The 21447-nt window shown below is 44.5% G+C and overlaps 1 protein-coding gene across 1 annotated transcript in view; it reads right to left on the bottom strand.

Moving 5' to 3' along the window:
• The window catches only part of SPG11 (SPG11 vesicle trafficking associated, spatacsin), a 2547571-nt gene that overhangs the window by 2203867 nt on the left and 322257 nt on the right, over positions 1-21447 (bottom strand). Inside the window, exon 5 of the mRNA XM_044077700.1 lies at positions 15794-15922. Within this exon, the coding sequence (XP_043933635.1) occupies positions 15794-15922 (129 nt within the window). The remainder of the gene's footprint in view (positions 1-15793; positions 15923-21447) is intronic.

The raw sequence follows: 21447 nt of genomic DNA, 5'->3' as shown, positions 1-21447 counted from the left end.
CAAATGAAGTTTACCTACTCAGATGGAACGTTATAGTGAGTACATAACTTCTTTATCTGAAGTAGTTAACTTCATTTGATCAGCAACCTGTGGGACAGAGTCCCCAGCTACCCGAAATCTTGGGAGGCCCTTAAGGAAGGATATTCCAGAGCACTGCAGAGCCAAAAGAAGCCCTTCCTCTAGGCACCAAATCCAGTTTATAATGATCAATAAAGGTGTGAGCAGATGCCCAGGTAGCCGCTGAGCAAATGTCATCCAGGGAAACTCTAGGCCAGAATGCTGCAGACGTCACCATAGAACGTGTAGAATGGGTATGAACTCCTACTGGCTCTGGTAAACAAAGCTCTCTGTATGCTTGTAGGATACAAAGGGAAATCCACCTAGCTACAGTCACCTTTGAAACTGGTTTCCCTAAAAAGGGCTTAGCAAAAGAAACAAAAAGTTGATCAGATTTGCAAAAGGCCGCCGTCCTGTGCAAATAAAAACGTAACTGCCTGTGAACATCCAGCAAATGAAGTTTGTATTCCCCTTTGTTATGAAAATTAGGGAAAAAGACAGGCAAATTAATAGATTGATTAATATTTGTCTCAGAAGCAACTTTAGGAAGAAAGGATGGATTAATCCTGAGAGACACCCTGTCATTATGAAACACAAGGTATGGGGGTTTCATACAAAGATCTTTCAGCTCCGACACTCTCCTTGCTGAAGTTATAGCTACCAGAAAAGCCATCTTCCATGACAAAAATTTTAAGTCATTTGATGCCGAGGGCTCGAAAGGAGGCGCAACTAAGGCCTGAAGAACTGCAGTCAGATCCCACGGCGGTGACAGATTCTTAATAGGGGTTTGCAGAAGAAAAGTGCCTTTCAAAAAGGTCTTACAAATTCTGGCAGCAGCGAGGGAGCTTAAATTTTCCCCTACATGGAAATGAGAAATAGCCATCAGCTGGACCTTCACTTTGGAGGAGCTGGCTCCTTGCTGGCAGATACGAGACAAAAAGTCTAATACCTCTGGGATCGGAGTGGTAAAAGAATCTAGATTTCTCTGTGAAGCCCAAATGGAGAAGCATCTCCATTTGCTAGAATAAATTTTCCTGGTAGAGGATTTATGTGCCGCAACCAAGATAGATTTTAACAGGAGAAGAGATACCAGGAGTCCTAGCAACTAGTGGAACTGGAGCAGCCAAAGCTGTGAGCTTCAGTCTGTCCAGATTCGGAGGAAGCATTCCCTAGGGATGACAAATTAGATCCGGAATGGGATCCAAGGTGGAGCTATGAGATGAGACCGTAGGCAGGGGAACCAGACTTAACAAGGCCAGAATGGGGCTATGAGGATCAATCTGCTCCCCAACCGGCAAGCTTTCTGTAAGAACTTTATCATGAGCGGGAGCAGGGGATATGCATAAAGAAGACCAGGTGGCCAAGCATGAACAAGAGCATCTCTGGGGCTACCCCCCTCGGGGGGGGGGGGGATTAGAGCGAAAACGTTGCTGCACTTCGCACTGGAAGGTGATGCGAAGAGATCACAGCAAGGCTGACCCCACTTGAGGAAGATCTGTTCCGCTACACAAGGGTCCAGAGACCACTCATAAGGAGAAAGAATAATTCTGCTCAATTTGTCTGCCAAGATGTTGGACCGACCCGGAATGTGCGTTGCTATCAGAAAGCGGTTGGTGGAAATCGCCCATTCCCAGACTCTCACGGCTTCTCGACAAAGGGGATAAGACTTGGTTCCTCCTGTTTGTTGATATACCAGACCACTGACATATTGTCTGACTGGATCACAATAGTTCCCAGAGGTAGATAAGCATGAAGGGTCTGCAACGCTAAAAGGACCACTCTCATTTCTAGGACATTTATATGCAGAATGGCCTTGTTTTGAGTCCACGTGCCTTGAACAGTCTTGCCCGAACAATGCCCCCCCCCACCCTAGGCGGTAGGTGTCTGTGGTCACCGTGGCTTGGGGTTGGGGTGCAAGAAAGGGACATCCCTCCTGCAAATTCAGAGATTGGAGCCACCACGTGAAAGCATTTCTGCACACTCTGCTCAGAGGGATCGGAAAATCTAGAGGTTGATGAAGAATTGACCACTGAACTTGCAACGTCCACTGTAAAATTCTCATATGCAGACGAGCACAAGGGATCAGGTTGATAGCTGCTGCCATGGACGCTAAGGTTCTCAGGACTAATTCTGCAGGGGGTGCAGGGGACTGCAGAAGCACTAACACATGAAATGTCAGGCTGTGTAGTCTGTCTGGGGTTAAGAATGCCCTGGCCTAGCGAGAATCTATTCTCGCTCCTATGAAGTCTAACACTTGAAAAGGTTGAAGGGAAGACTTCCTTAGGTTTATGGTAATCCCTATCCGAGGTGATATCCAGAGAAAAATCTCTGGCTAGCAAGAGTAGATGCCTGGTAGGGGCGGTGAGAAGCCAGGCATCCAGGTACGGAAAAGACCTGAATGTCCTGAAGTCTCAGGTGGGCCGCTACAACTGCCATGACCTTGGAGAACACCCTGGGGGCTGTGGTGAGACCGAAGGGTAGGACCCTGAACTGAGAATGACTGGCCCCTAGCCGAAAGTGGAGGAACCTCCTGGATCGCCTGTCTATCAGAATATGGTAGTACGCATCCTTGAGGTCTATCGAGCACAACCAGTCTTCCTCCTGCAGGAAGAGCAGGACGGATTGAAGCGTGACCATCCGGAACGTTTCCTTGGCAATGAAAAGGTTCATTGTCTACAAGTCGAAAATCGGCCTTAGGTCCCCCGTCTTTTTTGAAACCAAAAAGAACCTGGAATAGATGCCTGATCTGGACTGGTCTGGGGGTACCTGCTGGATGGCTCTTTTTTCTAGTAGTTTTTGTATTTCCAAGGCCGCAGACATCTGGGAGGCACCTTGTGTAAGGGGGGCTTGCTTATGAAGGGAACAGAATAGCCTCTGGATGTTATTCGAAGCACCCAGCGATCAATCATGATGTACTCCCATTGGGCTAGGTGCATCATAAACCCCCCCCCCCAACTGCCTCCAGAGAGGAGCAGTCGGGTAACCCCTCAGGGTTGCTGTGCGGGTCGCTCTGAAAAAGGCTCACGTGACCCGAAATTCTTCAGCCCACCTCTGCCTCTGGGCCGGCGTCCACCTTGTCCCCCTCTTCCTCTGGGGGAGAAGGAGTCCTGAGCGTTCCAGGACTGCTGAGTTTTCCGGAACCACAGCTTCTTTTGCCCTCGCTGGTTCCTGGAGAAGGACCTTTGAGGGTTAGAGAAGCAGATCCCAATGGCTGACAGCATCTTCCCGTCCTTCTCGCTCTGGACAAGCATATCGCGGACAGTCTTCCCAAACAGGGTGGAACGGTCAAAGGGTGCGTTAGCGAAGGACGCCTTGAAGGGCTCTGAGAAATTGCAAAGACGGAGCCAGGCGTGACGCCTTAAGGCAATGCCAGACCCGCTAGCCCTAGCGGCTCCCTCAGTGGCATGAGAGAGTAAATGCATGGCTGCATTGGACACAGACTTGGAGTGGCCATACGAGCCGAGAAGGTCCGTTTATCCTCGGCTGACATGGACTCCGGGGGAGACTCAGCGTACTCTTTTATGAGGTCCCGGTGCAGTCGAATTACGTGGACCAAGTAATTCGCGCTCTTATAGTAAAGGTAGCTGAAGCAAAAGTCCGCTTTCCAAGATGGTCCATAGCCCTGGACTCCTTGTCTGGGGGGTGGACCGAGGACCTTTCTTGGGCGAGTTCCTTTTTTGCGGCCACTGCCACCACCATGGCATCAACCGGGGAACCTTTGTTCCAAGAAGCTCTATCTGCCGGTGGACTCAGTATTTTGTCAGGTCTTTTGGGTATAGGATCTACAGTGTCTGGTTCCCTCCAAGCTCTGGTGGTGATGAGGTCCACCAGAGGGTCGGCCGGGGGGGGGGACACCCAAGAGGTACATGGGCCTGTGTCAATCGCCTCCAGAAATACCAACTCGTCAGAGGAAGGTTTTTGGGCAGACCCCCCCCCCCCTCTGGCAAAGGATTTCCATAATGTCTCAAAAGGAGACATCTTCAGGGGGTTGATTTGGGTGAAGCTTCCCCTTCCTCCAAGTCGGTATCCTTAGCAAGGGACTCGGGGGGAGTCCAAGTGCCTCCTCTTACACTGGCGTTTGTGAGGGACCTCCTCTGGTAGACTCTCCGGGGAGGGCTCACAAATGGTTTCTTGTTCCACCAAGGGAACTGTCTGGGGTGCAATGGACACAGGCTGTCCCTGGGGGGACTGGATGACGGAAGACAAACCCAACTGCGAGGGAGCAGGGATGGACCCAAAGGACAGAGTGAGAGGTCTCGATCCTCCAGAGAGAACCCTCTCCACGATGTCGAATGCAGAGGGAGACCCGGCCTCCCTGAAACTGGTAGTGGAGACCCTCGGATCCGATGAAGGGATTGGAGCCGATGCTGGAACAGTCGGACCCGAAGGGACGGTATGCCCTGACCACAATGGAGCCGATGACACACTCATCCCCTTGGATCTGACGCCCAACTCTCGGCTCCGAGAACTCTGATCTGAAAGCAGATCTGACAGACTCGAGGGCATGGCCGGTGTCGAGGCCGAAGGCACCATTGGTGCCGACCCCCTGACTTCAGGGCTCCTCGGATACATAGACTCCGATATCCGATGGTGGATCGGAGAAGGAGCTATCGGGGCGAGAAAAGGAGCCGAACTCCCCGCATCGGGGGGGGGGGCAGCAATACCCCCATCTGCATTTGGGTTTGTAGAAACCTTTGCATCATCCAATCCATGTCTGCTTCAGAGATGCTTCTGGTTGATCTGGAGGATGCCCACAGACATCGGCTGGAGAGCCGACGCGAAGACGACCTCGCAGGTGGTCTAACCTCCCCCTCTGGCTCCGGAGAAAAACATGGTGAACAGAGCCAAGGACAGGATGGCCTGACAACTTTTAATGGAGACAAGATTACTTTAGAGGGAGGGGCCGTTGGATCTGACTCGGCCTGTCGCTTGCGACCCCTCTCTCTAACTTTATCCTTATCCACATGTCTCTCTGTATCTCTGTGCTTTTCTTTAGTCTTCTTGGACTCTCTCTCTCCCTGTGGTAAGGTGGGAGGGTGAGTCCCAGACAGGGGAGAAGGGCCAGAAGGCTGAACAGCCACAGCCGTGGCTGGTAAGGAAGCTGAAGAAGAAGAAGAGGCAGAAGTTGATTCTGCGGGTAGAAGACCCGCCAGAATCAACTTATTCCTGTGATCTCGCAGGGCATGGGGGTTGAAGGCCGCACAAATCTTGCAGCTGGAAGACAAATGGGCCACCCCCAAGCAAACTACACACAGAGTGTGACCATCGGCTGGAGACAGCTTGTGGCCACACACTGTGCACTTAGAGAAAGTCACTTTCTGACATCCTAGAGAACACACACACAATCACATACACACAACATGCAGGAAAGGAGGCCTACACTAACTGAAAGTTTTCAACTTTCAAACAAGGAAAAACCCAATAAATATCGTGGATAACTAATAATTTACCTCAAATTTATCAAAAAGGGCACACACAGACCAAGTTTTAGAGAAAAACCCTGACACTTGCCTGGAGCTCAAGAATCCCGTGCGGGTTAATCCGCGGCAAACGAGATCTGGTGATTGGAAGGAGGTTGCAGTGCAGTATGGGTAGGGAGGGGAGCTTGGAGCTCGGATCCGTATTGGATCCGTAACCCACAGGTTGCTGATCAAATGAAGTTAACTACTTCAAATAATCAGTTTTTCCAGCACAAAGCTTAGACCCCAGGGAGTAGGAATAGGCTTCCTAGGTGTCTTATGGTTTAGGACATCCTCAAGAAAAGCTTGGCCTCTGTCCTGAACATGAGAAGGATCAACAGACAAGCAGGTGTTAATGGTAGACAGATGGGTTTTAATGGGAGGAGTAGGTCAAATCAGAGTATAATAATCTGCAGAGATATTTGAGGATGGCAGGAATGTCTAATAAAAAGGGGTCTTGGTTGCGTCTGAAGCACCATCTACCTGCAGCATCGAACATCTAAACACCCCTGGGTGTGCAATATTTCCACAACAGCACACACCCTGTCAGGTATTATTTCTTGCTTAATAGCAGAGTGCTACAAACTGTCATCCTAAAGCTGTGAAATTCTACATTAACAGTAAAAACAATTAGGTTGTGTTTGGCTTATAGAACCAGCAGGTACAGAAGAACCAAATGGCAGTGGGGTGGAAAATGCTACTGTAGCATAACCTTAATAGGAAAATTAGGGTGATTTACTTCACATCACAATAACTTGCTGCATGTAACATTTTGCTCAACACTACATCTCATACTGCGCGAATCAAACAGAAGCATGCAACAGAAACAACACAGTATAACAGAGAGAAAGTGAAGAAAAAGCACTGATTAGTTAAATAAGTGTTTGTAGGACAGATTTATTTCATGTTATAATATGCTAAGATATTATACAAGGTCCTGGTAAGAGTGTATATATGAATATGTAATTATTTTTGTAAGTAGGTAATATGTATTTGTCCCCTTAAATGGACTTTAATAAAATATACATACTATATTCTGACAAGAAATGAAAAGAAACTGCACTGCAGTTATAAGGGCTGACCATGAACATTTCAATGTTATTGGGTCTTTCGGCTTATCCCGGTTAGGGGTCGCCACAGGGGAACTCCGGTCCGCTAATGTTTGGTAGTGGATTTTTACGTGCCGAGTTACCAGCCCTGTCGCACAACCTTCAACGAAGGCACGCCCATTCACACATACCACCACACAGAAGACGCTCTAGCTGAGAATCGAACGGGACAACGTCTTGCTGTGAAGTAATAAATGCTGCCGCAGCACAACATGAAAGGATGGGTCTATTCTAAATCTGCTTTAAACACATACAAGCTCCACGTATAATAAAATTATTGGCTTGTTATTACTGGTATAGAAGATAAAGTCAGCATTTCTTGCACCTGAAAGTCTGCATTTGACAAAAGTATGAAGTAATTAAGACACAGTGGGGCTCATGAAGTGTATGAGCAGAAGTATAAGCAGTTTCATGAGAATAATGAGGTTATACTTTGACATACCAAACTATGTTATACTTTAACACAAAATGCCTAACACACCATATTGAATGCATAAACTCCTGAAAGAAAGAATTTCAAATTTCTTGACAACTGAAGAAATTAAAGAAAAAGTACAGTTGTGTACACTTACCACAAATGTAGATGTTCGAGTGTATTCACTGTTGCAGTCATTACATTTGGGTTATCTGTCTGCAGGTAGCCCTCAGCCGGCCTGAATATCAAAGTAATGTGTCCTGCATTGGATGCCGTCTCTTCTTCCATGACGTCAAGTAGTCAGGGGTATAAAGCAAGCAGCTGATGCCATTACATCAGTTTTTCTTGCCACAGATGTCAGGTGCCCCCATAATGGGAAGCAATTTGAATATATATATATATATATATATATATATATATATATATATATACACACACACATTTATATATATATATATATATATATATATATATATATATATATATATAAATGTTACACCTCTAACAAAAAGCAAATACACCAGAAAGCTGAAATACACTAAACAAGAAGAAAGGTATAGCCAAGAAAGGTATAGCCAAGAGACGTCATGGGGCTGGAGGGAGGGTAACCAGGACTGCAACAGTGAATACACTCGAACATCTACATTTATGGTAAGTGTACACAACTGTACTATATTCTTAGTGTTTCACTGTTGCAGTCATTACATTTAGGTAGATTCCCAAAGCTAAGGCAGGGAGGAGGAAGTTAGAGAGCATTAGGACCAGCTATTAAGCCCTGCAAGACTGCAGTGGCAAAACCAGCTCTGGATTTAGAAAACATAGGCAAGTGGTAATGCTTGGTGAAGGTATGTACAGAGCTCCAGGTAGAAGTTTCTAGGATGTCCCTGGTAGGGACACCTCTGCGAAAGGCTGTAGAGGTACATGCAGCCCTGGTGGAATGTGATCTTATCCTCTGAGGGGTAGATTTTCCATGTTGCTTATAGCAGAAAAGAATGCAATGGCCTATCCACTTAGAAATGGTTTGCTTTGAAATGGCCTCCCCCTCTGCCCCTGCAGCAAAGGCAACTAGCAGCTGTTCAGTTTTTCTGAGAGGCTTAGTCCTGTCCAAATAAAACCTTAGCTGTCTGTGCACGTCCACATAGTGCAGTATTCGTTCTCCTCTGTTCTGTGGATTTGGAAAAAAAAGGTAGGCAAATGAATGGACTGATCAAGGGCCACACCACCTTGGGCATAAAGGAAGGATTGGTCCTGAGCTGTCAGCATGGAAGATGATGAAGGGCTCCACTGCCATGGGGGCCTGAAGTTCAGACACTCTTCTTGCTGAAGTGATGGCTAGAAGGAAAGCAGTTTTCCAAGAAAGGAATTTCAACTCTGCAGTTGCAGCTGGCTCAAAAGGAGGTAGAGTGAGCTTTTCCAATACAATATCAAGGTCCCAGGCTGGAGTAGGGACTCTCCTGGGTGGTCTTAAATGTTTGGCCCCACTGAGGAATTGTTTCAGCAGGGGGTGAGAGAAGAGGGGTGGCTCAGTATTATAATGTGCTGAAATGCTGAGGCATGAATTTTAATTGATGAGAAGGAAAGGCCCTTGTGGAGCATCTCTGTTAAGTACTGAAGAATATGCGGTAAGCTAGGCACTGTTGTTGCTCATCCCTTGAGTCTGGCTCCAGGAACAGTATCTTTTCCACTTTTCAGCATAGGATTTTCTAGTACTTGGCCTCCTGCCTTCCAGAATGACATCTAGCACCTGTTTACTGAGTGATGCTATTGGAGAGCTCAGGGAATTAGCCAGGCTGCAAGGTTCAGGGTTTGAAGCTGGGGGTGCAGAATCTGATCCTGCTGCTAGGAAAGCAGGGAAGAGGTATGAGGCAGGTGCCATGGATCCAGCAGTGACGTACTGTGCAAGAGGGGGTACCAGTGATGGCATGGCCAATCTGCTGCAATCAGTATTGTCCTTGGTTTGTCTTGTTTGATCTTTAGCAGAACATTCGGGAGGAGAGGCAGAGGGGGAAAAGCATAAACTGAGAGGCTTTCCCAGGTGAAGGACAGGGCATCCACTTTCCAAGCTTGGCTGTGGGGAGTCCTTGTGCAGAATTTCTCCAATTGGTAGTTCTGAGGGGAGGCAAACAGATCCATCTCTGGGTTCCCCCATTTGTTTCTCAAAATGTTGAATATCTTTGGTTCCAGTTTCCACTCGTGTGGGTCCATGAGATTTCTGCTTAGGTCATCTGCTAGTGAATTTAGCTTGGCTGGCAGGAATTGAGCTTGTAGGTGCACTTGGTAGCTCAAGGCTATGTTCCAAAGAGCCATGGCTAGTCTGCAAAGAGGATACAAGTGGGTTCCCTCCTGCTTGTTTATGTACCACATAACAGCGGTGTTGTCTGTCTCTACCAATAATTGTCCTGGAAGAATGTGGTCCTTGAAGACTGTCAGTGAATTCTGTACAGCTAACATTTCTTTTTGATTGATATGCAGGTGCATCTGACTCTGGTTCCATTTGCCCTGAATGCACTGCCCTGCCAAGTGAGCCCCCCATGCATAGTCTGATGTGTCTGTTGTTAGGGTTTGGGTGGCAAGGGGTAGAATGAATGACAGTCCCTTGTTGTGGTAGCAGGCCTCTGCCCACCAAAGGAACTCTGTCTTTATACAAGGAATGACAGGAATCATTGATTCCAGGTCCTGTGAATGTTGACACCACAGGCTTTTTAGATACCATTGTAGTTTCCTCACATGCAGTCTTGCATATGGAATTAGTAGAATGCAAGAGGCCATGAACCACAGGGCTTGCAGGATTTTCCTTGCAGATAGCTGGGTCTTTGTGGCCAGCAGTTTAAAGTAGGTTGTTAAATAAACTTGTTTCGCTGGCATGAGGTAAGCCATCTGGGAAGTTGTGTTCAAGCTTGCTCCCAGGAATACAATTGGTTGGCAGGGTACTAGATGAGATTTCTTTTCGTTTATGGTGTACCCCAGTGAGGTTAGCACTTTCTTTACAAATGCCAGATGATTTAGTAGCATGTCCTGGCTTTCTGTCTGAATTAGACAATCGACCAGGTATGGATATATTTGAATATTTCTTTGTCTGCAAAATGCAATGACTGGAGCTAGGCACTTTGTGAATACCCTGGGTGCAGTAGATAAGCCAAAGTTAAGTGCAGAGAACTGATAGTGCATGTAGCCTGCTCTGAAGCGTAGGTATTTCCTGCAAGATTCCCTTATTGGAATGTGCAGGTAAGCTTCCTTTAAGTCTAAGGTTGCCAACCAGGCATCTTTGCCTAGCATAGGAAGCAGCTGATGAAGTGTTAGCATTTTGAATTTTGGGATTACCAAAAAGGTGATTAGAATAGAGAGGTCCAGGATAGGACGTAAGGAGCTGTCTTTTCTGGGTACCAGGAATAGTCTTGAGTAAAAACGTTGTCCCCTTTCTTCTGCTGGGACAGGTTGAATAGCCCTGATACTTAGAAGAGAGAGAACCTGCTGTTGAGCCTCTGCCCACTGATTTGGGGGTAGGTCTGGCCAACTGTTTGAGATTGGTAATGTGTGGAAGTGGAATCTGTATCCTTGGGAAACTATATTTAGAACCCATTTGTCCTGGGTAATGAGTTCCCAGTTTTTTGCATGCAGTGCGATCTTTCCCCCTAAGGGAGCATGCAGTCAAGCAGGGCTGGAAGGATTAAGGTTAAGTCATTGTGACAGTGTTCCATAGGGGGTGTCTTACTACCTCCAGCTTTGGAAGTGGAAGCCCCCCACTGCTTAGGCCTGTGAGTACCTTGAGACTGTCGCCTAGGTGGTCTGCTATTCCTGGGTTTGGACTGAGAAGGCCTGAAAGAGACAGGAAAGGACCAATTCTTAGAAGGCCAATGCCTACTGAATCTGGGAGGCTGTACTTGCAGGACATATTTAACAGTTTGCATAGACTTAGCTTTTTCCTCCATCTTTTAAAGGACAACTTCTGCTTTGTTGCCAAACAGGCGATCTTGGTTTAAGGGAGCATCCAGTCATTTAGCTTTAACACGATCTGGCAAATTTTGTTCCTTAAGCCAAACATGCTGCAAGATGCTTCTAAAGAGTCAAAATCACATTGCAAAGTATGCTTACCAGCTTGTTCAGCGGAATGCATTAAATACTGCAATTCTTTATTTTTAGCACAGTCAGGAATCAACATCATTTTCTGTTTAAGTAGTCCAATAATATGTTGCTGATACTTTAACATATGAAACTGGCAGTTTAAGGCCCTAAGGGCCAAAGTAGCGAAGTGTATACCTTCTTACCCCATCTGTCCAAGGCCCTGGAATCTCTATCAGAGGGGTAGGGTTTTTGGCAGTAGTAGCCTTAATACCTTTAGGTCCCTGGGAAATGGTCTCTGGGTCCACAGTAGGATTCTTGAAAAGGAACTTGTGAGAGTCAGGTACTCTGTAATACCTGTCAGGTTTCCTGGGAGCTGGAGGTAAAGTGTCTGGGGCCAGGCTAGATTACAAGAAGACATCATCTACAATGTCCAGGACAGGAGGGATAGCTAAAGGCCTGTGTTGAGGTAGGAGTAAAAATTCCCCAAGCCTCTTTTTGGAGTCAGAGTAATCCTGGCTTTCCCAGCGGAAATGCTCCCTAAGAGTATGCAAGATTTCACCAAAAGAAAAATCTTCCGGAGGGGAAGCAGAGGGAATGGAGTCCTCTGCATCAGAATCCTCATAGGTAGATAAGGGCAAATCCAGGTAATCAGAAGAGAGAGAAATTTCAGAATCCTGATCAGAAGAATCAGAAGGAAAATCAGTTCTAGGTCTCTTAGAGGGAGAAGGCTGGCTTCCCCTAATTAAAGTAATAAGCTCTTCAGCCATTCTTATAATTTGCTTTTTTAGGCATATAGACCTGACCGTGCGGTTTGGACATCAGTTTTCTAGACGTGGGTCGAGTTTTAGGCCTTGAAGATGGCGTCTGTTTGAAATGCAAGTACATAGGCCTGAATACATCCACAGAAGCCAGTGCCTGCACAGCGGCTTCGGACCCATCCAAGGTAGAGACATCCACAGGTTCCATCTTCGAAGAAGCATCTTGCGGCATACCAGACTCCGAATGGGTCTCAGTAGAGGCCTGCGAATCTGAAGTAGCAAGCGTCAGGGGCTGCGAAAGTGCCTCAATAAGTACCGACGAACTGGCGACTAGCTTAACGGAAGTGTCGTCAGCAGCTTTGGACCTATGCGGTCAGTCTCTGTCTTTAAGCTTTTTCGGAATGTCGGTAGTCAGATGGCATGCAGAAACCATTTCTGGATAATTAAACCGAATATCAAAATAGTTGCTGCAAAAATGGACAGGCTATGAATTGTTTGAGGACTGAATAAGGCACAAAACTGACAGTGAGGGACATTGTGGTCTGGGTCTAAGCAAGGAATGCAGTATGAATGAAAATCTTTAGAGGTATTTACTTTCCACAGGTAATACAATTGTTAACTTTTACTGACCGGTTTAGAGCAAGAAAAAGGATCCCCAATGGGGTACTTAGCTTTTTTGAAGACTTTGGTTTTGAAACTCGAAAATGAAAATTTCAGGAGTCGGCCGACCTGCACTTGAGAACTGCTTCTGCTTCGGGCACCGCGCAGCAAGAAAGACTGATGCAATGGCGTTGGCTGCATGCATTATACCCCTGACTACCTGACGTCATGGAAGAAGAGACAGCATCAGACGTAGGACCCAAGACTTTGATATTCAGGCCGGCTGAGGGCTACCTGCAGGCAGATAACCCAAATGTAACGACTGCAACAGTGAATCACGAAGAACATCTAGCAATTAGCAACAATGCAAAATATTGAGGTTGCCTAAAAACACCAACTCACTACAAAGACTGAAGAGAACCACAAAGCATTTTACAGCTATACTGGGAAAATTCTTTGAAAAGTAGTGCCTGTGAGATCAGTCGGATAGTACACATGAAACCTAAATTTACATTGCCATCATCCTTACAAATAAATTTATTTCACATATTAATAACCCACTGAGAACAGTATTCCAGCTACAGCACCTAGATGGAAAATCTCCATATATGGTGGCAGCCCTATAAGTTAAAAGATGGGCCAGAAAACATCCTTGATTATTTTCTCAGTGATACTAAACAAAACCTCATGGATACACTCTGTATGCCTTAATGATAAGAAAAGAATTATCACCACTAGATTCATTTGTAAAACGTGGCAGCTAGCTGCAGAAATTCTATTAATGAAGGTGGATAAATAGATGATCCAGGAAATTAGAGACCCATATTAGATTAATCAATATAAGGATGGTGGTAATGTACTACACTTACATATGTTGTACTACAACTAGACATGCACTAGTATGGGCCTTCATGGATGTTCATACAGATAGCTTCTTCGAAGAAATCAAAGATAACTAAATAAGGGGCTGTAAGTGCAAACTGCCTACTTCAGTGTTGTTAATCAACAACATCTCATACATGGGGATCACCCAACTCAAAATATCTCCAGGACTGAATGAAATGGTTAGTTTGAAACCTTTTTTTTTTTTTTTAAATGAAATGCAATGGTTTTATTTAACTAAATTTATGTCATGTGACTGCTAGCAAGGCATTTGATGGAGCTGCTGTTTTAATTAATTCTTAACCTGAAGATGCATTGTGTGAAAAAAAAAATTAAGTTCAGCTTGTTTCATCTATTAAATTTGCTTTTCTGTGTCTTACCAGCTGAGTTGTCTGTTTTGCTTTTACTTTGGTTAACTAATACTACTGTTATTTACTTGCCTGAGCTTTCCACTTTGGATTTGAACTCAATTCAATGCCAATGCCACACTCCTACATTCTCTGACATTCATGCCTGACTGTCACAGATCTTCTCTCACACAATCCATCCACCTCTTTGCTAGATGCCCTCGTCTCCTCTTGCCTCCTCTTCATGTCTGTCCCAAATCTTCTTCAGCAGAACCACAGCAATCTGTTCTCTCTGATCTTTTCTGCAAGTGGAGCTACTTTGGCTTCTCCTCATTTCTTCTGTCTCACAGTGTACATCCTACCACTATTCTCAAGCACTTCATTTCCATCACTTCTAGTTTCCTCATCTGCTCTGCCTTTACTACCCAGGTTTCTCTACCATACAGAAGTACTGCTCACACCATTGCTTTGTACACCTTACATTTCAACTTCTTTGGCATTCTTCTGTCATTCATTACACCCGAGACTCTATGCCAGTTGTCTGAAGACCTCTGATTCTAGCTTTGACCTCTTCAGACTTCCCTTCTCCTCAACCACCCCTCCCAAACACTTGAAGCTATTAACCTGTTCCACTATCTTCCCTTCTATCTTAATTCTCAGCTTCTTCTGATTTCCCCAATTTGTTTCAATTACCACTGTCCTATATGTACTTAGTTTCATCCTATGTGCCTTCAGCTTTGCATTCCTTTTCCCTATCCTTTGCTGACGTTCTTGCTCAGAGTCTGCCTGCAATGACACATAATCTGCATACAGCAACTTTGTGGACCCATCCCCTCTGACCGGTTTGCTAATGCAATCCATCACCAGTGTCAACAGCAGTGGGGTCAGAGCTGAACCCTGGTGCATACCTCTCAACCTGGAAACATCAAAAATCTGGACAAAGGCCTTGAAAAATAGGTACAAATCTGTATGCTGATTAACATAACATTTGCATACATAATTATGTAACCCCACCCACTCCAGTGGAATTGTGGGATACCAACTTTTAAATGCAAACTGAAAACAGGCAAAATATTAAATACAAAATAAACATAACAATAGTATTTTATTTATATTAATATTTGAATTTGTATCGTCAAACCTTGAACATGTGAAAACCTAAAATACAGTCTTCTTTTATAAAAATAAAATTAACTACTTCTACACTAAATTGCTACCTACTACACTACTGTATAAGCCACAAATAAAGGAGAGTCAACAGAATCATTTTCATAAAACTACTCAGAAACATTTAATTCATATTACTTCTTTGTGAATACAAAGACTGAGTGGGGTAACTCTAAACCAAGCTAGTTAAACAGCTATCTATTCTGAAGAACAGAGAGTTCTTTCTTTGAGGTGAGATGAGGCAATCACAAACACACTGACAGTGACCAAACCAATATAAAGCATGATAGGCCAAGTTATGCACCTATATCAAAACACAAGACTTGAACAAACTCCCCTCACCCATTTGCATTACCTCACACTGCTACTGGTGTATACAGATTTACAACATGTTTTGATTTCCAGGCATCACTGCCTACCTCATTCTTCACATTCCCTTGCATAAAAACAGCTGCAACCTCACTTTTGATGGGTTACATTAACATAGTCTGTTTCTTCTCACTTAATTTTCAAGATGACATGGTTTCACTCCCCCAAAGAATTTAAAGAGGAAGTAAGGGCCCTGCGCTGCCCCATTCATTTTTCATGAATAGTGCAAAAAGTAATTCACATCAAGACTGAAGCTCAGGATGTACATCTTGGATTGCACTTTTTATTTTTCTTTCTTTTAAATTGCAATGTCTATTACAGCCTCAGTGCTAAAATATAAATTGGTCTGGCTTCATCCTTTCAGTAATCTGCTATTTGTCAGATGTTACATGAAACACCCACTGCAACACAATATTTTTTGTACAATCCAAGCTGCACTACTGCTTTCTTCACTCAAGGTAAAAATGTACACGTTAGCTGCAGTCTTTGTGACATCATTAGCTATGAGGTAACAAAGCTATTGCAGCATTTTTTTTTTTGCCAACAGTAACAGAAATGATTCACTTACCTGTTTGTCTGAAACGATAAACCTGTCAGATGACTAGTTGAGACTGGGTCATCTTCATCAATATCCTTTAATCTTGTCAAAGGAAGCTTTTCTGAAAATTTGTTACATAACAGATGATCTGGATTCCTTCTGCATGACAAAAAAATAAATAAATAAATAAATAAATGTTTTAATACTAAACCAATACAGTGCTAAAATGTACTTAACAATACTATAAGGAAGAAATATCTGCTGCTTGGGGAACAAAATTGTAGCTCACAGAACTTCGTACAGTTGTTGACAAATACAAAGTTTACACCAAACAAGGATTAGTTTCAAGTGTTAAAATACTCTTCAACAGAGTTACAATCGGTGGAAACAAAAGTAAAAGGAATAATTATAACATTTTCTTTCGTTTAACTTATTTACTTATGAGCTTGTTAAATAGGGTAGAACAGTGATCCACGTGGATCTCTCTTTTGTTTCTTTTATGTATACTTGACTTTTTTTTTTTTACAGAAAAAAGACAAGTATACATAAAAGAAACAAAATATTACTGCGGTGGTGGTGCTGCGGTAGCGTTGTCGCCTCACAGTAAGACGTCCTGTTAGATTCTCAGCTAAAGCGTCTTCTGTGTGGAGACATGCGTGAATGGGCGTACCTTCGTTGAAGGTTGTGCATCAGGGCTGGCAACTCGGTACGTAAAACTCTACTGCCAATCATTAGCGGACCGGAGTTCTGCTGTGGCAACCCCTAACCGGGAAAAGCCAAAAGATACAACAACAACTTAAAAGAAACAAATATATACAGGAACTGAGTACAGCAAATTCACACTGCATACTGAAAATAACATTGTGTAGTTCTAATTAAAATTCAAACAGGAAGATCCAAAAAAAAATTTGCAATGGAAAAAAAATAACCTCTATTGAGAGAGCGACAGCAAGAGAGTGTGGGAAATACAGAGCTGATACAAGTATATTTTTTGCACTTTAACTGTTAAGTGATTCTTAACAGTACTGCACGGTTTTTATTTATTTGCTAGACTGAATTATTTACTTATGTGTCTGTATTTGTATATTTGCTGACCTCTGGTTGAATTTTGTTTTTTTCCCACCTTCCCACCTAGTGCTGTTGTGTTTTTAAATTTGGTGGCTTTTGCAGCTGTCCGCCCCTACTGTAAATTTGATCTGGGACACTCCTCCCAGTCCCATCTCATTAGCTCATTTACCTAATACAGAAATCGTTTGGGAAGGTCAAACCCCTTAGTTTTAACCTTGAATTATCTTCTGTTCCTCCTCTCTCCCTTTCCACTTTACTAAAGAAAGAAAAAAATGTTTACTGTATTTGTGCTTCCTCCTACTACTCTAATATTTCATCTTGCTTTTTCTGCTACTTGCTGCTTGTTCTCTAAAGTGTTCAACTGAATATTTTCTGTTTCATTTATTATTGCTTGTTTATAGCCTGTTTAAATTGTAAGTGTTATTCTAAGCCTCTTAGTTTTGGTTTAAGCACTTGGGTTCTAGGCCTACCCCTTAGCTCTCCCTGGCCTTTCCTCTCAGATTCTGACAAATATGGATGGACAATTTCCTACAGTTCCTCCTGCCAGTCTGGTTGATATGGGCATCCAAAAAATGTAGCAACTGCCTCATATACACTGACAAACATCTACTATTACCACCTAGGAACACAATTTATGAGAGATGCAATTACATTAGGAACTTAGAGACTATGCTCTCTCCCTCACAAGCCAGTATATATCGGACACTGAGAAGGTTCCCAACACAATTACTACATATCAACCACCACCCACACCTACACAACACACGCCTACATATGCAGAGGTCTTCAACAAAAACGTAACCAAACAAAGGAGACCTCAGAGGCAAAACCACACGTGATCTCCACAGCCCGCCACACCACATACCATGCATAGCTGACACACCTCTCACAGCCACTAAGGCTTAACCCATAAACCCAACATATTAGTCACAGGATACTCCATTGTGAGACACACAGATGTGCCTCTCACCAGGCTGGATACGGAGAAGGTCACAGTTAGTTGTCGGTTAGGTGCCAGAATCCACCACATCACATATGCACTCAAGTCTCTAAACAACAGGTACTGTTACGACTCTTTCATAGTCCATGTTGGTGTGTGAATGACTTGAAACGTACCTCCCTGGACTATATAAACAGAGAAATGACTGAGCTCGCTGAATGTGTGTTCCAGGCAGGTATATCCCTAGCCTTAACCAGCATTCTACCATCAACCAGAATGATGCCGCAAACAGAAAATGATTGACTTTAACAATTGGCTTAGTTTCTGGTGTCATTCCAGGATGATCCATTACCTGACAGCCTGGGAAGAGATGATCAACAGACCATGATGCTTTGCCAGAGATGGCCTGCATCTGTCTCACTTGGGCTTCAGGCTTCTGGCAAAGGCTCGTCTCCCCCATAGTGCCTTTTTTAGGAAAGGTGATGAGGTTAAAACTACCAAGATAAAAACTTAAAATGTAAATTAAAGGTCATGCTGCTAAACGTTAGGAGTCTTAACATGAAACAACACTTATTGCAAGCATTTTTAAGCTTGGAAGATGCCGACATCTGTGTAGTCACAGAAACCTGGTTCAAAGCTGTGGAGAGTACCCCAGCCTTCTCTGGTTACTCATCCTGTCATACATTCAGAACCCAAACTGTGGGCAGTAAAGCCAAAGGAGACAGAGTTTCAGTATATATTAAAGACATACACATCTGCAGGCTGGTCAAACAGTATGATGCACAGGAGACACTCCAGGTGCAGTTAGTCATTGACAAGACCCCTATTCAAATCATTGCTAGCTACCAGCTCCCAAATCTGACTCAAAATGCCCAATCCACCTACCTGGACCTCTTCGAATCTATCAAGATTCACCCCTTTACCCTGATCCTGGGTGACTAACCAATTTTCTTTGAAAAAGGCCAGCCTTCCTCCCAGGTGCTGCCAGACCGAGAATGTACTGGCAGAAAAGGCAGGTCATTGGGTCTGGTTACATGACTGGGACAGAATCATAAGCAGGATATGTCCATCCCTTAGTAGGCCAATTCTTACTAAACTTGGAGGCTGCACCTGCAAAAAATTTAACTGTTACAGCATAGCCTGCTTGTCCTGTTCAACGCCTCATGCTAAAGTGGAAGAAGTATACACCTTCTTTCCCCCCATCTCAAAAAGCCCTTTGCCTTTATCAGGAGGAAACAGGATTTTAACAACAAAAGCCTTTAACACCTTTAGGCGGCCCCTGGGAGTTTCTATAGTACCTATCCGGTTTAACTGGGGCAGGAGGCAAAGAATCAGGGTTCAGGGAAGCCCTGCAAAAACATCTTAGGAGGAAACTCCTGCAAGTCTTCTTCTTGAGACTCCTCAAGCCGAACAAGTCTCTCCTGAGACTCAAAGAAACTCCCTGGCAAACGCTTTTTGGACCGCTGCCGGCGCATCCACGGCACTACCCAGACAGACTAGTAGAACTACTCATACCAGAATACAAATGCCCAGAGATTCCTCAATTTTGTCAATGCAAATGTTAGTTGATACCCCCAAAAGAGGTAACAATATCTTGAACTTGGTATTAACCAACATGGGTAGCCACTGCAGTATCCCTACAGTATCATCCTCCCTGGTAAGATCCAACCATAAAGCGGTCACTTTCAAAGTCAACATCTTTCCCAACCCCCCTCTAGCTAGGGTCAAACAAAAAAAAACTTCTCCAAAGTTGACAGAGGGATGGTATAAACGGCTTCAAAGCTCCCTCCCCCTCTGTAGGAACTGGCACCAATATCCAAAACTACACCAAAGCACTACACAAGCATTTATATAGATGCATGGAATCAGAATACCAGACAGGACTAAATCATCCTCCGCAAGGAACAGTAAACCTGTCTGGTGGACATCTGCAGCAAACAAACTCTTGTTGGAAAAATTTGCTGTCCAGGACCAAGAAGGAGCAGGTTCCCAACTGGAAGAAATCTCTCCTTACTCTGAACAAGCAAATAAGAACACTAGTGAAATCCTCCAAAGCAAACTTAAGAGTCCAAATGGCCACATCTACTAGACACAGTCATAAGGCCTTCTCCACATATGTCCTCAATCTCAAAGGAAGCACCCAGATCTGCTCAGTGATGGTCAAGGACACCACACATACAAATGCCGTAGATAATAGCAAACTTGTTGGCTGATAGATTCAGCAAAAACCTCACCCCTCTGTCCCCCCATCAGATCAGGACATCCCCAGTACCTGCCCCCTTCCACTTATATCTAGGCAGCATGTCATCACTGCTCTATCAAAAGCAAAAAATACAGCCTCCATAGGACCAGACAGCATCCCAGGCTGCATCCTACATGAACTCAGGCAGGAACTTGCAGCACCATTAGGTGCCCTATTCAACCAAAGCCCGAGTATCAGCTTCATCCCAGCTGAGTGGAGGACAGCCAATGTCATCCCACTGCACAAAGATGGAGCGTCCACCAATCCGGGAAATTATACACCCATCAGCCTAACTAGCCTGATCTGCAAGGCCATGGAACAGATCATGGACTTCATTAACAAGGGCACTGGCAACCTCCAAACACTCTATCCCACACAGTTTGACTTCATCAGGGAAGATGATGTCTGTTAAACTTGGTCAACTTCTTTGAGACAGTCACCAAAGCTATGGATGAGGGGAAGACTGTGCACACTGCCTACCGTGACCTGGCCAAAGACTTCAACACTATTCCCCACTGGGGCATAACAGAAAACTTTCTCAACTAGGCATCAATCTGTATGTTACCAGATGGGTAGCAAACTGGCTCACTGATAGAACTCACCTAGTCAAAACAGGGGAAGCCACCTCAAGCAGTAGACCCGTAACGAGCGGTATACCCTAGGGTTCAGTCTTGGGGCCTCTGTTATTTGGGATATACTTTTCTGAAGTGTAAGCCAAAACCAGTGGGCTATGACTGACCAGGTTTGCAGATGACTGCAAGCTGGGCACTGTCATCAATTCCCCTAGTGATGTGGACATCCTCCAAGAGGGTCTCATCCAAACAAATGACTGGTGCCAGAAACATGACCTCAAGCTGAATACCAAAAAATGTATCATCATCCCCTTCGGGGACAGTGATGTCCCCACAAATTATCACATTAATAATGTCCTAAACACAATCAGTTGTGAGGGATTCGGGCACCCAGGTTGACAGCAACCTGACTTTTGACCACCACGTTGCTACCGTAAGGAAAGCTTTCTACATGGTCCACCTCATAAGTAAGGGTATCTCATCCAGGGACAAGGAGGTCATAACATCACTGTATTCTTTCCTTATAAGGCCCATTATTGAGTAAAATGCTCCTTTCGGCATGTACCCCACAAAGTGAGAGACCACAGAGGTTCCTCAACAGGAGAACCAAGGGCCACAAACATCCATCATGCACAGACAGGCTAAAAGCCCTATCCCTCTATTCAGTTTCATACAGACTCTTCAGGGGTAACCTCTGTCTGGCATACAAAGTGATCTCAGACCCCACCTTGATGGGACTTGCTGCAGATCTGCAAATTAAGCTCCACTCGAGTAACCCACATGCGCAACCTCAACTTGGTCTGTGACATCAATGGAACTTATTCATGGGACAGATTTGTGTCTCACAGACTCCCCCATCTGT

Source organism: Protopterus annectens, chromosome 7.part0, assembly GCF_019279795.1.
Source record: "Protopterus annectens isolate FY-2018-M chromosome 7.part0, PAN1.0, whole genome shotgun sequence".
Lineage (NCBI taxonomy): Eukaryota > Metazoa > Chordata > Ceratodontiformes > Protopteridae > Protopterus > Protopterus annectens.
This window is presented reverse-complemented; position numbering and strand designations above follow the sequence as displayed.